Source organism: Helianthus annuus, chromosome 14 (genome assembly GCF_002127325.2).
Source record: "Helianthus annuus cultivar XRQ/B chromosome 14, HanXRQr2.0-SUNRISE, whole genome shotgun sequence".
NCBI classification, from domain to species: domain Eukaryota; kingdom Viridiplantae; phylum Streptophyta; class Magnoliopsida; order Asterales; family Asteraceae; genus Helianthus; species Helianthus annuus.
Window position 1 is genome coordinate 96,292,851 of NC_035446.2, and position 17,461 is coordinate 96,310,311.

General features: G+C 34.5%; 1 protein-coding gene across 1 annotated transcript in view; it reads right to left on the reverse strand.

Moving 5' to 3' along the window:
• Positions 1-600: 600 nt before the first annotated feature.
• Positions 601-17,461, reverse strand: part of LOC118486521 — a 39,686-nt gene continuing 22,825 nt past the window's right edge. Inside the window, exons 5-8 of the mRNA XM_035983018.1 lie at positions 2,109-2,162; positions 1,978-1,992; positions 870-948; positions 601-779 (exon numbers count right to left, since the gene is read on the reverse strand). Coding sequence (XP_035838911.1) covers positions 601-779; positions 870-948; positions 1,978-1,992; positions 2,109-2,162 — 327 coding nt within the window. The remainder of the gene's footprint in view (positions 780-869; positions 949-1,977; positions 1,993-2,108; positions 2,163-17,461) is intronic.

Here is a 17,461-nt window from a genome sequence, read left to right on the forward strand (position 1 = left end):
AATTATTGTTTACATTTAATTTAACCTGTTTACATTCGATTTGACCTACACGTTTACGTTGAACTACTCGATTAAACGTCATTTAAACTATGTATTCCGATATTATGATTATAAATTTCCGATGTTTATGATTGCATGAGATACTTTTTTATCACTAAACTATTAAACTACATTACTTTAATTACTGAATACCTAACATGTATTATTATTCTAAATAATGCATATGTGCATATGACATATCACTTTAACATAACCTATACCAGTTCATTTCCATCTACATACCACCCGTGGATATATTACTAACGTGTTTACCAATTTCAAATTATGCACATGTGCATACAAAAACCTCCTTACCATAGCAAATGTATAAAATATTACCAATAATTTGTGGGTTTCCGTTGGACCACATATGTAACCAAAACCTAGTTAAAATGTTTGGCAAAATTGTCGGTTGTAACAAAGAATAATTACAAGATCAGATTATGATTCAAGTCATGTAAGTGCAGATATGACTGCATCAGTAACCTCTTGTGTTGTGCTATGTCCACCAAGATCTTTTGTTCGGTATTTACCCTCACAGATAATGCGTTTCACTGTAGTTTATAAACGATCTACATAACCAGGAAGCTGAAGATGTCTCAGCATCATGGCTAGCATCATGGCTGATGAAAGAAGCAGAGCCACTGGGTTTGCTCTCTTTTTCTCAACCATTGATGGTTTCCCAACATTCCCGGCTGATGCACCTTGCTCAAAGATCACGTACTCCGTGCCAACATTACCTGTAAATATGATTGCAAAAACTTTATTACTACAAATCATCGTTGCAAAAAGGGTTTAGGGATTTAAATATATGGTTTATGACTATGTACCTCCTGGCATGACTCCCGTACCGCCAGCAATACCAGCAGCAGTGTTTACAAATAGGCTTCCATACAGGTTAGGTGTCACCTGCAACATTTAATCAGTTAACACCCAATTGGAAAAAGAATAATCTCCTGTGAGCGTTTTAAAACTAGAACTTATGTACAACTTAAGCATTTACAGAAATCATAAGTAGTTCCGTTATTAATGTAACAATGTATGTATTTTCCTATATCTATATCTGCATATTTACTTGTCCTCCTTTGAATGTCTTTTCCTATATCTACATCTGCATATGGTACAATATATTTGTTTAAATGAATGACAACATCATTTAACATAAAAACTAAAAAGTAATGCACATGTGCATCCTTACTCAATTGAAATATTAAATATTAAGCAACCTATTCTAACTTTTTGTTTCAATATTACGCCCGCCCTCGTCCTCCGTAGCATCTCACATTATTTTTGATCCTTACTCCCTTTATTTTATAATAAATGGAACCTTTTTTTTCGTTTTTCCATCGTTGTTCTACAATAATAAACAAAATCATACAATTTACCAAACCTACCGCATTTTTGCATTCCCACACAATGATGCACATGTGCAAAGAAAATAAAACATGTTATAAAATGTTCATACATACTGATGCACACCTACATTTATAAACTTAATGTGTTTACACAACTTATAATATTAACAAAAAAAAGTAATACAACGTTGCACATGTGCATAAACTCAGATTTAATTACTAAAAAAATAATAATACTAAATAATCAACATCTTCTAACCTTTTTGTTTAACATTCACATATTCATCTTCCTTTGCGTCCATTGCGTCCGGCATTCTTAATGACCCTTCATCCCTTGACTTTAATACAAATGTTACTTTTTTTCATTTTTTTTCCATTGATGATCTACAATGAACATGTGGATAAACGTTAAATACCTTACTAACCTATTATAACAAATCATGCGCATCTGCATGTTAACATATTTTGTCAACCTATGCACATGTGCATATCTATATATCACATAACACTACATTATTAACATAATCTAACATTAAATACACATGTGCATAGCTATACATCACACCAAAATACAACTAAATACCTTATTCAATGTCATCTGCATCAACATTAACTACCTTATTCACATGTTATTGCACACTATGCACATATGCATATTGACTTCTTATTACAATCTATGCACATGTGCATAATCACATATTACACAAGAATTACCTTATTAGCCAATTCTGTTAAACATGTGATGTCAAAATATGCACATGTGCATAGCTATATATCACACAATACAAAACAAATTTTGAATCGACAAATTCTCTATCATATAAAAGTATAAACGACAAATTATCTATCATATAACAATATAAACGAATTATATAAACTTGAAAATGGTGTCTCGATTAATATGAAAATATCTACTACAAATCCGTCAACGGTTCCGTTGGCGTCGGCGATTCCGACGGCGACTGATTCCGGCGATGCCGTCGTAGTGACACACTCATTTGATTCATATATTCTTATAATCACTGGACGAATTTTGGGAGCTAACCTCGATTATATGACGAAATATGAAATATCTGGTGGTAAAATCTCAAATCTGATATAAAATCTCAATCCAGATGCTTCAATATGGTGAATTGATGTTGGTGAAGTGATAATGTGTTCGAGAAGATGATGAAATCGATTGTAATCGACGAATTCTTGATAGATTCAGGTTGAGAATGTTGAGATACTTGGATGTAATCAGAGAGTTTGGAGAGTGGACGTGAAAAATTGTATTAAATGTAATTTAACTTTTGTTTGAAGTCCGATAGTAAATGGAGGTAGGTAAGCGGGTTTTTTAAAGTTGTTTGGTATTTACAAAATTGCCCTATGTTCACATTGGTTCTCGCGGTTCTCGCAATAAGGGTGGTTCTCGCATGAACCCTACCCTATATATGTATGTATGTATATATATATATATATATATAGGATTAGGTTCAAGAGTGAACACTAGTGTAGCTTGCAAACTGAGTGAACTAATCCTGGCCATACACGTGTGTAGATCAATGGCCAGGATTTGATGTTGAAATACACTAGTGTATTTTACGATTTGATGATGAGATCCTTGCCATACACGTGTCTAGATCAATGGCCAGGATTTGTTCACTTAGTTCGCAAATACACTAGTATTCACTCTAGAACCCCACCCTATATATATATATATAGGTATATATATATATACCTATATATTTACTCAGTTCGCAAGCTACACTAGTGCTAACTCTTGAACCTAATCCTATATATATATATATATATATATATATATATATATATAGGGGAATTGGCTTGTAATAATCTCACCTAGACCTTATTGGCCATTAATAATCCCATCTCAGAATATTCCCCCCACCAGTCCCACCTTTCAACTATTTTTCCTACAATGGTCCCCCGTTAAAAAAAACTTAACGAAGTTAAGCTTTTTTCCAAATTATAAACAGATTTTTAGGGCTTTTGATCAGAACGACGATACGAGTCCATTGATATAGAGAGAGAGGAGTTGGGTAGAAAGTGGACTTTCCTAGAAAGTCTAGGAAGCAATCAGAATGCGACACGTGGCATTGAAGGATTTTAACTAGAAGGGCAATTATGTACTTTCACAATCTATTTTTATTTTAGGAAATTATCTTCAATAACTAACTATCCATGTACACAAATGAAACCGATTTCCTCTATAATTTTCGGAATTTTTTGTTTTCTAATTCTGATCTCATGTAAATATCAATCATTCCTTCGTTTTCTTGCTCACAAGATTCATCGCTGATCATTAAACTTTATCTAGAATCTATCAACATGTTATTGGTACTGTGTTTTAACAGTTAGAGGGTTAAAGTCAATGTTTTTATAGAACCATAATATGAATGATGTTTGGTAACGCTGGATGATTTCTTGACATTGTGTTTAACAGCAAGCAGATTAATACCGTTGTGTTTTAGCATTCATGCTGGTAATGCTGGAGGATTTATTGACAATGTGTTTTACCATTCATGCTGTTAATGCTGGAGGATTTCTTGACATTGTGTTTTAACAGCAAGCAGACTAATACAGTTGTGTTTTAGCATTCATGTTGGTAATGCTGGAGGATTTCTTGACGCTGTGTTTTACCATCCATGCTGGTAATGCTGGAGGATTTCTTGATATTGTATTTTAACAGCAAGCAGATTAATATAGTTGTGTTTTAGCATTCATGTTGGTAATGTTGGAGGATTTCTTGACGCTGTGTTTTACCATCCATGCTGGTAATGCTGGAGGATTTCTTGACATTGTGTTTTAACAGCAAGCAGACTAATACCGTTATGTTTTAGCATTCATGCTGGTAATGCTGGAGGATTTCTTGACGCCGTGTTTTACCATCCATGCTGGTAATGCTGAAGGATTTCTTGACATTATGTTTTAACAGCCAGCAGTTTAATACCGTTGTGTTTTAGCATTCATGTTGGTAACGCCGGAGGATTTCTTGACGCTGTGTTTTACCATTCATGCTGTTACGATGGGTGACATTTGTCACGATGTGTTTTCTTGATGTTGTGTTTCTTCATAAAGGATAGATGGAAGAGAGAGGGGTGAGGGAAAGAGAGAGAGAGAGAGAGAGAGAAAATCGCAAGAAATGTGGGGTGGTTTATGGAATGACAGTTATTTCCATATTTAAAACAAGCTAAATGACATATCTATCCCTGATTAATTAAATAATCCTATTTTTAAGAAACACATATTACCAAAATGCCACCAAGATGATCTCAACCATTAAACACACCCATTAGATGGCCCAGATCGCTTCCTAGACTTTCTAGGAAAAACACACTTTCCACAGGATCCCCACTCTATATATATATATATATATGTGTGTGTGTGTGTGTGTGTGTGTGTGTGTGTGCGTGTGTGTATAGAAACGGGATCAGGAGAAAACGGCAAAAAGTGTGAGAACGGTGAGAACGCATCCTGGCGAACACGTGGTGCGGGGCATGATCAGGGTCCGAGGGGTTTTTTTGTCTTTTTAGTATTCTTCTCCTTTCACTATTTTTGCATTTGTCATGCTGCTTTATTTTTTGCGTGCAAGATAATTTTGGTGTTATGTAGAATTATTAATTGTTTGGCGTTTTACTATTTTTTCTCATATTTCTTTTCGTTGAATTAATTCTTTTTGTGTCACATAGTTAATTGTTTGGTGTTATGGCTTTTTCCATGTTATTTTTGGTGTTTTGTATCTTTTTGTTAATAATTGATTACCATAGATTAATATTTTATAAAACTACAATAACACGAAAATCAAAATAAACTAATAGTCTTCCGTAGGTGGGATTACATCAGAGATGTACCCATCGCTTTGTTCTTCACTTTCTTCAGATTCTTCATCATCAAATTTCATTTTTGCGTATAACTCCATTTGCTCGTCTCTTCTTTGCTGTAGCCTATTCTTGAATATCACTGCATCCTTGGATTTTGGATCGTTTGAAGGTGTTAAATCACAGAGTTGTTTAATGATAGATAGCAACCCCGTCTTTAACATTTCTTCCATTGGCCTTGAATATCACACCCCGTTTTTTTTAAGTCACTTCAAGTGTCCCTTCTTCCTCATGCAATACCCAACTGCTAAGTTTTGGTATATAAGTATCTTCAATATCATCATCATCTTCATCATCTTCTGCCGGAAATTTTCTCTTCAGTCTTTTTATTACAGTTCTCGTTCTTTCACAATCGTTGTCTATTGGAACCCCAAGGGCCAGGATATCCTTCTGAACATTTTCATTCATTCCAAACATGGCTTTGATTGTCCTTACCTTTACCCTTCTCCTATCAGAGAACTTTATGATGAATCGTTTCTCTTTCCTTTCAAACCTCCATGCAATAACCTTAGCTATTTTTAAATTTTTTGGCGTTTTGGACAATATGTGGCGTTTTAGTCAAATTTTTTGGCGTGTTTGAGCTTGGGTTCTCATGGTCTTCTTTTATATTGACTTTTTTTTCCCGCGTATGACAGGTAATTATGGCGTTTTGGAAAAGATAAATAAATATAATAAATGTTAGTTATTATGTTTTTCGTTGTTTCATTTTATTGTTTTTTGCAGTTTACCGTGTTTTGTTTTCACACTCATCTGTTTTTATGGTGTAACACGTCAAATCTTTGACGGTTGTAATTATGGCGTTTTATTTTCCAATGGCGGTTAGATAACTATTGGACTTCTTTTTGTTTTATATTCTTTGCACATTGTTTCACTCTTTTTTTTTATAATATTAGTTGTTCAAATTAATTTTATTATACTTTGGTAGTTTTTGAGGGCGCTTTTTATGGCGTTTTGGTGTTTTACACGCATTTGCTAATTTTGGCGTTTTATTATATTTTTCATTATAGCATTAATATTCTTTTTGTTGTTTATTAACTGGAATTACAAAACAAACAATAGATAAAGAAAAAAAAAGTAGAAGCAATTTATGATTTTAAATCTTCAGTGTCATCAGTCTCTTTTTTCTTTTGAAACTACAAGAAATGTGACAAATAAATGGCGTTTTGGGTTTGGCGTTGTTTATTTTCTTTGTTCATGTGTTGAAGTGTCTTTTTGGATGTTGGAGACATAGATCGACCCCGTGTGGGTGGATGCTATCTGCCTGTCGTCTTCATTATAATCATCGAGACCAAAGTAGCATTTACAGTGGTATAGGTCTCTTCTTATCATCCAAATCTTCTTCAGGAACAAAGATGACAGTATGACATATGGGTGTCATCAGTCCCTCTTTTTTCAATTTTGTCCATCTCATGCAGCAAAATTTTATTACACTCACGTAACAAATCATTCAATGAAGCTTCATGCAGAACATTACTGAGGATCAAAGAAAAGATGTTTGCCGTCGTTGTATTTTTTAGCGTTTTACATTGAGTTGTAAATTTTTTTAGCAACCACTATGTGTTTTTTTGGTTTGATAAACGGGAAGGTGGTGAGACGTTTCTATTTATAGAATTCTTTTTGGCGCGTAGTTTAGGCGAGATGTTATTTTTATAATAAAAAATGTAATTAACATTTATCCTGATGTAAGCTTTGGCATTATATATAATGGCGTTTCATGTTTTTGGCGTTTTTATAGCCAGAGAGCTTAAATAAAAATACAGAAAAAAGTACGCAGTGATAAAATTGGCCTTTTGTATGTATTTGGCATTTTATTTTTCAATGGCGTTTTATGTGAGAAATGGTTTTTTTTTACTTTTTTACCCTTAATGAAGCGCGTCCACGTAATAAAATTGGTGTTATTTACTAAAATACTACCGCGATAATCTAGTCCATAGATTGTTTTGATCAGACGATCAATAAGGGTTCTCACCGTTCTCACACTTTCTACCGTTTTCTCTAAATCCTTACCCTATATATATATATATAGTGGAGAGTTCGAATGAGAAAAAATAAAAATTAAGAATAAAAAGAATAAAGGATACAAAGATAATTTGAACAAATCATTTAATGAGTCTATTATTTATTTTTGCTATTTAAATTAATGAACTCTAATCATTTAATGAGCATATCTTATAAAATAGTTGTGCACCTTACACAATAAAAACAATTATGCACATGATCTTACATTTTCAACGTTTCCTACACCATTAAAACAATATTTTGGTGTAGGATACAGAATGTGTAGGACTCAAACACTTTTAAATAATTTTGCGACTCATAGTAAAATATGTGTATGACATAAAATTTTTAAATAATTTTGTCACTTCTAATAAAATTTGTGTAGGAGCCAATACATTAATGATGGTGAAGGAGGAATTTATGGTTGCATTAATAAGACTTGAGTAACTCTTAAAATATTTATTAATATTCTACATCAAAATGTCTATACTACCCTTAGAAATTAAAGCATTAATTAAAACTAGACAAAAATGAGATCTTGATTGTTAGTGCATATGTCTATCGACTTCGTCTTGTATCGAGTCTTGTAATAGATTAGATAGATCAGGGCACGGTTTACGAGAAAAATGAGAAATATACAGGTTTGAGCCATTTCGCACGAAATGGAAATGCCATATCGTGTGAAGCTGTTTCGTACGAAATGGCATGCCTATAAATACCTGCCTTGGTGATTTCATTTGTAACCTTTCGATTCTGGTAGCGAAGCTCTGCCGAAGTGTCTCCAGCATTGTAAAACGATCTGATATCAATACAAGAGACAGTTTAAGTGAATCTGTGTGCAAACCAGCTGAAATAACTCCGATACGTTTGTTTCCGCCTCTCTTATTGTACAAAAACTCTTTTGAACGACTCGTTTGGTGGTGCAAATGATCCTACAAGTGGTATCAGAGCTCAGGAGGAAGAGTTCTTACCGATTCAGCTCGGTTGCACCAAAAATTCTGATTTCTACTCATTCTTCTGCACGTTTTTCAAAATTAATCAAGGTTTCACGGTTAAAATGGACTGATTTGTAATATAACAAGCGAAACACTGTTTTAATCAATCCTTGAAAGAATCAGACCTAAATTCGACCTAAAACTTGATCAATTTTGGCAAAAACCGTCCGATAGTGTGACATCAGCAGCATTTCGTGTGAAATTACCTCCAATTCGCACGAAATAGACTTCCAATTTGCTTGAAATAGATTTTTGTCGTGTGAATTTGAACCATTTCGCACGAATTGGATTCCTAGTTCGCATTAAAGTATCATTTGGTGTGAAAATACTCTCATTTCGCACAATTTGGAAATTTTGGACCTCATTTCGCACGAATTAAACATATTGGACTTCATTTCACACGAAATGGTTATTTAGAGAACCATTTCGCTTGAAATTGATCCAATTCGCACCAAATACCTCCATTTCGCACGAATTGAATAATCGGGCCAATTCGCACCAAGTCATTTCGTACGAATTGAGCATTTTTTATTCCAATTCGCACGAAGTGGGTAAAAGGATCCAATTCTTTTGATTTGTGATCAGTTCGTTTGATATTGTATAAGGTTTCCAGTTCGTTTGAAAGTTTGAACTTTCAATTCATACGGTTTGAGTAAACATCACATCAGGTTGTTTGGATTGTGGTTAAAATGTTTGACGAAATGCAAAATGATGATCTTGAAAGATTAAATAATTGGTATGACGGGTATTGGGATAGTAGGTATAAAGATGTGAAAAAGGATGGTTGGGTTATAAGATTTGAATGTTTTTTATGTAAAAAGGATGAAAAGTTGGATGAGTTAGAAAACCGGTATGAAAGTTTAATTGACAATTTTAAAAGGCACGAGATAAGAATGCCAAATGCTGAAAAAATATCAAAATTTGCAGATGCGTTACCTGCAGAGTGGAATGAATTTTTGATTAATCTAAAAAAAGGATTCTAGATTGTCAAAGTTTTATCCAAAAGAATTTATTAACGTGCTTAAAACACACAATTATGAAAATAATAAGAAAAAGAAAGGGGTGTTAAATGAAATAGAAAAGAACTTAGATAAAATAAGTTTGGATGTGATTCTGGAAATGAGAAGAAGAGTCAATATGTGTCTTGTAGCAAAAAATGTTATGATGTCACACCCCAACCGATGGCGGAATCACTGGGGCGCGGCACTGAGCGAAACAGATTGTTCAGAAGTTTCCACAACAACTATCATACAATTCAGTTATATAACACGTCCCATACCGTGTCCCAAATAATAACAAGTTATCATAGAAATCAACTAAACAATATGGGAACTGTTGCGACAACTCAGATTCTTAATTATTACAGACCGAATTTAAATATTGTTTTAAGACTTCTAGACGGCTAACTGTAGATCTTACTGACTACAGGTGCCAGTACAAGATCTACAGAGAATTATGGCCCTGGAGCAGGTATGTGGACACTGTCCTAAGGTCACAGGCTCCTAGAAGCTTATTATTGCCTCGCTTCCCTAGCACGCTAGTAGCTTAAACACCTGTCACATACGTTAAAATAAAAGTCAATACATATAATGTAAAGGTGAGTACACAAGTTTGATATAGCATATAAAGTTCGAAAGTTTACGCATAACCAAGCACGTACACAAGGGCAAACGATGCATGTAAATTATCAACATGGGACCATCGATACCAACGACTTCGAGTTGACTGTCCGAGACAGTTCGCAATACATGATTACCACTGTAATCCATGCAAGTAATTGTCCTTAGCAACCCCCGTGTGAACGGGTGCTGAGTCCAAACTATAGTACTACGTTGCTAAAGCAGGCAGATAGCACTCCACGTGTAAACATAATAAACAGCAATCATTTAGTCAAGTAATACATGCAAGTAGGTTAGCGTTCAAGTAGTTTGTGTTGTTTGTGAATTTGATAGATTACGTATGTAACACCCAAAAGTGCTAAAAGCAAAAAGGGATCGAGTATACTCACAGTGGTTGATCGTGGATTGAGAGGAGCACTGAGAATAGGTTAGCCTGAATAGTTCGATAACAATACAATGAGTAATGCGGAAAAAGTGAACAGTGGAAACTGGATCGGATAGACCATTCGATCGGACGGCTGTTCGATCGAGTGGGCTGTTCGATTGGGTTAAAGTCCGTTCGAACGTCCCGTTCGATCGGCCGGCTGGCTCGATCGGCTGGTTCCTTCAAGTGGATTGTTTCTTCCTTTGATGTGAAGGGTGTGTTTGTGTATGATGGTTTGTACTTTTGAAGTTTTTGCAGCATTACCTTTCAAGTTGGCCGATCGAACGGGCTGTTCGATCGGTTAGCCCAACCGATCGGCTAGCACTTCATTGTTTTCAAATATGTCACTCGATCGGTTGGCATGCTCGATCGGGTGACATTCCAATGTTTCGAAAAGTCTAAGTGTTTTGAAGTGTAGTATCTCATGATTCGAGTAGTAATGATTACAATCGAGTGGCTCAATCGATCGAATAGAACTCTGTCAATATTACACTTTGAGTTTGTGGGCCCAGGTGCTAGTCGATCGGTTAGCCCGGCCGATCGGCTGGCATTGTTCGTTCGGTTGGGCTGTTCGATCGAATAGCCTAACCGTTCGACCAGCATCTGACCTGGTTAGCCTATCTCCTAACACTTGGTTATTTCCCGTTACTTGGTGATGTTTTAGAGATAGTTTGATTACGAGTTGAACCATAGAACCTCAGCCTTTACTCGACTCACTGACTCGGCTGGAATCACCCAAGTCCGGTCAGTGGGCGTTTCAGGACCTAAGTCTAACGTTTAACCCGGAATCGGTAAATCTCTCGATAGAACCCGAATCTTGAACCATGTGTTTGTTTAGAATGGTTTATAAATCGGTTCAAGCTTCGTTTTCACCGGTTTGAGTGTAAAAGAGTTGAAAGATAGATGAAAACCCATCTTCCAATCCTTTCCCACCGTGAAATGTTAAGATCCTTGGTAGAATTTAGGTTATTCATGTGGAAATCGGTTAGATCTAAGTCATTCATGGTGGAATGATGCCAAACTTAGTGTTCTTGAAGAACACCATGATGACATCACCCAAGAACACCTAGATCTTGGTGATTTCATGGTTGGAATTCAGATTTTGAAAGATAGAAAGATGGAGAATCGATTAATGAACAAGATTGTACAAAGATTGGAGTGAAATACTTACAGGTTTGAGAGAAATCTGAGAAATGGCGAGAATAGAAGGCTGGTCGGTCAGAGCTTTTCCAAAAGTGGAAAGCTTGACAAGGACAGCCCTATTTATAGGCTTCCAAAAGTGGAAAGGGTTGGCTGATCGAACAGCATCCCTGATCGAGCGGCTGCCCGATCGAACAGCCTGTTCGATCGGCTAGCCTGTTCGATCAGGTTGCCCTGTTCGATCGGCTTGCCTGGTTTTGAGTGTTTTGCGACGATTTTTGATATTTCGAGCTCGATAGTGGAGGAGTAGAGTAGGATAGAGTTTCTATTCAAATTACTTTCAGTCCCAACTACTATATCTAACATACAAGCATCCTTACAACCTATTTTCAAAGTCGGTTTCGATTGAGTTTGATTATCCTTCGATTCTTGATTGATTTTGATTGATTCACCACACACTTTAACATAAAGTAAGCATGCACAAGTAACACGTAAGGCACACACACACGTATAAAAGCATTAAAATTATCCACACTTGAGTTCGATGATTGATTTGATTAGCTTGATTATTGATTGACTAGCTTTATTGCATTGTTACTTCCTATCATTCACAGTCGGTCGTTGATTCACAGTTCGATTATCGGCCGATTAGTTTGATTATACAACACTTACTCCAAATAATATGAAAATCAAAATGAAACTAAAATGAAATTAATCTTTATTGATCTTTAATTCCAATAACAGTCAACTCTTGACTTTGACTTTGACTTTTGGGAAAACACGGGGTGTTACATATGAAATATGATATTAAGAGAGGTTGTTATATAGATGAAAATATGAATCCTCTTGATTTTGTTAAATTTTTTTGTGCAGGTACATACAAGACAGAGACAGAGGTAATTTCAAAGAATGAAGAATCCGAGACAAATGAAACTTCAAGTTCTGAACTTGTGTGCTCAAAATGTGATAAATCTGAATCAGACAATGTTAAACTTCTAAAATATGTGGAGAGTTTGACATTGGAAAATAAAAAGATAAAAAAAAATGAAAAAGAATTTCAAAATAAAATAACAGTTTTAGAAAATGATAAATTAAAAATTGAAAAAGATATTGAAAAAAAAAATAAAAATTTCAGAAAATAGAGATGTTTGGATAAAATTAGAAAACAAAGTTTTAAAAGAAAAAGAAACAGAATTTCAAAATCAAATAAAATTTTTAGAAAATGAAAAATTTGTTTTAGATAAAAATAAAATTGAAGATGAAAAGGCAATAAATTCTCATCTTGAGAAAATTACTCAATTTGAAAATGAAGTTGAGTGTGCTAGAAATAAAATAAAAGATTTTGAAAAGAAATTGAAAAGTTTTGTGACCTCATCAGTGATACTAGATCAATTATGTCCAAAACCAATCAATGAAATTCCAATAAGTGACAATGTCACAAATTATGACAAAGTCATAATTGAAGATTGTGATAATAAATCTGATGATGAAGATGATAAAAAGAAAATATTTTTGAAATTAAAAGAAAAATTTCAAGAAACTGTTTTACAATCTACTGAAAGAGATGAATGCTCAAAGCAAAAACTTTTAAGAAGAACGTAGAACAAAAACAAAATGTTAAAAATTCGAAAAAATTTCAAAACAACAATAAAAGATCATCAGTTCAATCATCCAATCATTGTAAAAAACCACAAAAAGTTGAAAATCAAAACTCACAAAAAGTTGGTAATAAGTGGTGCAGGTTTGACCACAGTGCTCAAAAGTCAAATCAAGCTTACAAGAGAAGTGATGATTACCACAAGGCCAGTCAGTATTATGATTTGAGTGTGTGGTTTGAAAGTGGTGAATGGTATGATAACATAGTGTGTTACAAATATGGTTTTCAAGGACACATTGCTGCTAACTGTCAGAGTCAGAGATTTGAGACAAGAATTTGCTATGAATGTCAAATCAGAGGTCATATCGCCAGAGATTGCCTAATGAGATCAAAGAGAAGATCGAGGGCGGAATCTCATAAAATGGTGAAGAACTCAGTCAAAATTGAAGAAAAGCCCAAAGAACAGAAAGTGAAACTTTCACAAGGGCAGAAAGATAGACTGAGAAAGAAAAGAAAGAAAGCGAGGGGGTATCTTGAAAAGATTTTGTCCTCGGGTACAAATGTTGATTCAGATAAAAGTTCTGATGAATCGATTTACTCAACAAAAAGTAAAACGAATTCATCAGATACAAATCTGAGGACAAAAGAGAGGATAAAGAAAGAAAAATTAACTAATCAAACTGATAAAAAATCAAAGAAAGTTAATTTTTCAGATAAAATCTTTATCGAGGTTTTTGAGTATAAAAGAAACTGTGAAAGGTTGTTCATGTCACAGGTTGATGAATTTGGAAAACCTAAATCCTATGTAGATTGGGTTCCGATAAAGAATGGTGATGAATTTGTTTTCTTGAAAACAAAAGAGCCATCTTCTGGCGATGAATCTGACTCGTCAAAGTCAGAAGAGCCATGTTCGGGCGATGAATCTGACTTGTCAAAGTCAGAAGAGCCACAAATTGAGGTAAAAAGTGATGATTCCGTGTCGACAATGGATGATGCAAACTTTCCATCACTGTCAAACGGAAATTTAAAACAAAAAATTGGCAAACCCAAGGACCGTCAGGCTTGGGTAGATCTTTTTAAATAAAAAATCCTGACTTGCCGGAGCTCCCAAGTTGGTAAGCGTGGAGCAGGAATCGGCATCTTTCTAAAAATGAGAATTGTCACATTTCAATTTACAAATGGTATGGTTGATAAGTGAACTTTCAAGTGGTTGAAAAAGGAGTTTTCACCTACAAGTAGTTAATCAAGGTCATTAAGTTGAACTTGATTTAACTGTCATACAAATGGTTGAAAAAGAAAAACAAAGTGATGAAGTAAACCCCTAACCTACAAGTGGATTGTGAAAATCAACAAAACTAATTTTTCGGAAAAACCATTTTGATTAAAACAAACTTAAGTGTTTTGAAATCATAATGGGAAAATAGTTTGTTGTCAGGGGGAGTTCTGATTGTTTATGCCAAGAGGATGGAGAAATGAAGCTTGAAAATCAGTTTGTCACTTTATTTGTACAGCTTGTTTTCAAATTTTCCTTGAAAATAAAAAATTGAAACATATTTTTGATTTTAGGGGGAGTAAAAATTTAGAAATTTCGAAAATTTGAAAAATTCAAAAAACATGATACAATCCAAAAAGCCAAAAACATTAAAAAAATCAAAAATGAGTTTTGTTGTGAAAAAGAGGAAATGATAGTACATCAGTGGACTATCACAACATGCTAAAGAAATGGAAAGTTAAAATGATTTTAAACAAGTCTTACTAATGATGTGCCAGTAGGCTTCGCACAGTTAGTAAATTGTTTTCGAGATATAAACCTAAATATCAAAACTTGCTTATCTCGTGGGGAACATCTCTCGGATATATGGGTAGCCCCCGAAATCTTGTTTGAGAGATTGCCTGATTCTGAGATACTAGGTCTTTATACTGTTTGATATCTGGGGTATTATACCTGGTCTTCTGATATTGTGGGAGCAATGGCCTAGACCTCATATAATACTTTAATGCGCTTTTAAAGCTCTCCCTCTGCTAAAAAATTGAAAAATATCGAAAGATATGAATCAATAACAGTTGAAGAAAAGATTCCCTAAAGGGAACACACCTAAAGTCGAGCCTTCATCTCTTTGTCTGAACGGAAGTTCTAACCTGAGCTCTCAAGGTCTGGCACTAACCCGAATACAGATATCAGATTGGTATACTCACCTGTAAGACTGAATCTAGGGAATCTTGATACAGGAATATATTCTGAGGTGAAATACATGAGTAAGTTAGTCTTTTAAAACATTAATTCGTATCTTGAAGCAATTGAAACTTGTGTAGAAGTTTAAGTGGACGACAATACTGACAATCAGAAGTGAATTTGTTTAAGATTTAATGATTAATCAAGATCAACGGTGTTGGTGATATGTCTCAAAAACTGATATGATCCTCTTACACAGACTCACAAAAATATTGTTTGTAAATATTTCTTTAGTGCATTTCATTAAAAAATCCAAAAAGATTTTCGGAGTGTTTTAGCATAAATTTTTGAAAATTCAAAAAGATTTTATTTCATCTTATTTTCGACAACTGATGTTGAAAAGCTGATTTTCAAAATTCCGAGTGCTAAACATGATGAACAGCAGGTGAGGGGGAGTTTGTTTGAGATATGAAATAAGTTTGAAATGATTAAATGGTTCATTAATTTGAATCAAAATTATGAATGTTACAAATTCAGGGAACTTACTAAAGTCTAAATTGTTTATCTTACAATTGGTAGAGATTTGTGCAGATGTGAGCCAGGTTCTGATCCAAAGATTGTGAATTCTAGACTGCGATCCCAGCTTATCGAAAGGGGGAGTCTGAAGATACTAGAGCTAGTTTCTGATCCTGATTCTGGAACAACATTCAAGGAGGAGTTTGAATGGTTGAGAGCCAGATTTGAATCCTGCAGTTCACACAAGCTGCTGATACTGAAGAACTTAAGGAATCAAGAGATCTGATCAAGAGAAGATAGAGTCGGGTTAAGATTCTGGAAGAAAGAGAGAGAAGATAGAGATTGAAGATGCTTACAATGGAGAATACTTTGAAGAGAGCGAGAAGACTGATAAAGACTGAAGAGTTGACATACTGAAGACTCGACACTGAAGACTTCGTCAACATCCAAGGGGGAGTCTATTGGTGCATATGTTTGTCGACTTCGTCTTGTATCGAGTCTTGTAATAGATTAGATAGATCAGGGCATGATTTACGAGAAAAACAAGAAATATATAGATTTGAGCCATTTCGCACGAAATGGAAAAGGCCATTTCACATGAAATGGAAATGCCATTTCGCACGAAATGGAAATGCCATATCGTGTGAAGCTGTTTCGTACGAAATGGCATGCCTATAAATACCTGCCTTGGTGATTTCATTTGTAACGTTTCGATTCCGGTAGCGAAGCTCGGCCGAAGTGTCTCCAGCATTGTAAAACGATCTGATATCAATACAAGAGACAGTTTAAGTGAATCTGTGTGCAAACCAGCTGAAATAACTCCGATACGTTTGTTTCCGCCTCTCGTATTGGACAAAAACTCTTCTGAACGACTCGTTTGGTCGTGCAAACGATCCTACATTGATTCACAACCGTTGATCAAAAAAATATAAGGTCTATATTAATTCATTTTTTCTTCTTTTAAGAAGATTCTTCTCAAATGAACCTCCCTATATATATATATATATAGGACAAAGATCCGTTAGGAACCACCCTTTATTGCGAGAACCGCGAGAACCAATGTGAACACAACCAAAAATACCTAAAATAGCTAAAAAACACACAAATTTTTTTTAATATTTTTTATTATAAAATCGCTACTTTTAGTAGCAAAAAAAAATTTTTTTGCCTACTAAAAGTTGCAATTTTAACTTAAAAAATATTTAAAAAAATTGTGTTTATTTTTATTTTTTTAGAGAGCAGAGAGAAGATGGGGGAGAAGGCAGATGTTCATGGTGTGCTCAGGTTAATTGATATATATAATAATTATTAAAATATTTATCTATAAAATTACCAACATACCCTTACTTATAACATACATTTTAGACGGGGTTAAAGGCGGGGAGCAAAATGGTGATAAGTTAGAAAGATCAGGGAGTAAAATGTCCGTTTTTAAAGGTTTGGGGCAAAAGCGTTAAAACCACCAAACCACAGGGAGCAAATAGAAGTTACTCTTTATTTTATTTATGGTATATATTTATTATAACTAACTCATAAGAAATTTAAGCAAACCAAATATCACATTAAAATCAAATCATGGTTATATTAGGAGCATTTCAATGTTTATCGTTCTTCTTCTTCTTCTTCTTCTTCTTCTTCTTCTTCTTCTTCTTCTAAAGTGGTTCGCTGAAAAAAAAAAAACCATGGCATTACAGTGTGTTTTATCACTAAAACACACTGCTATGAAC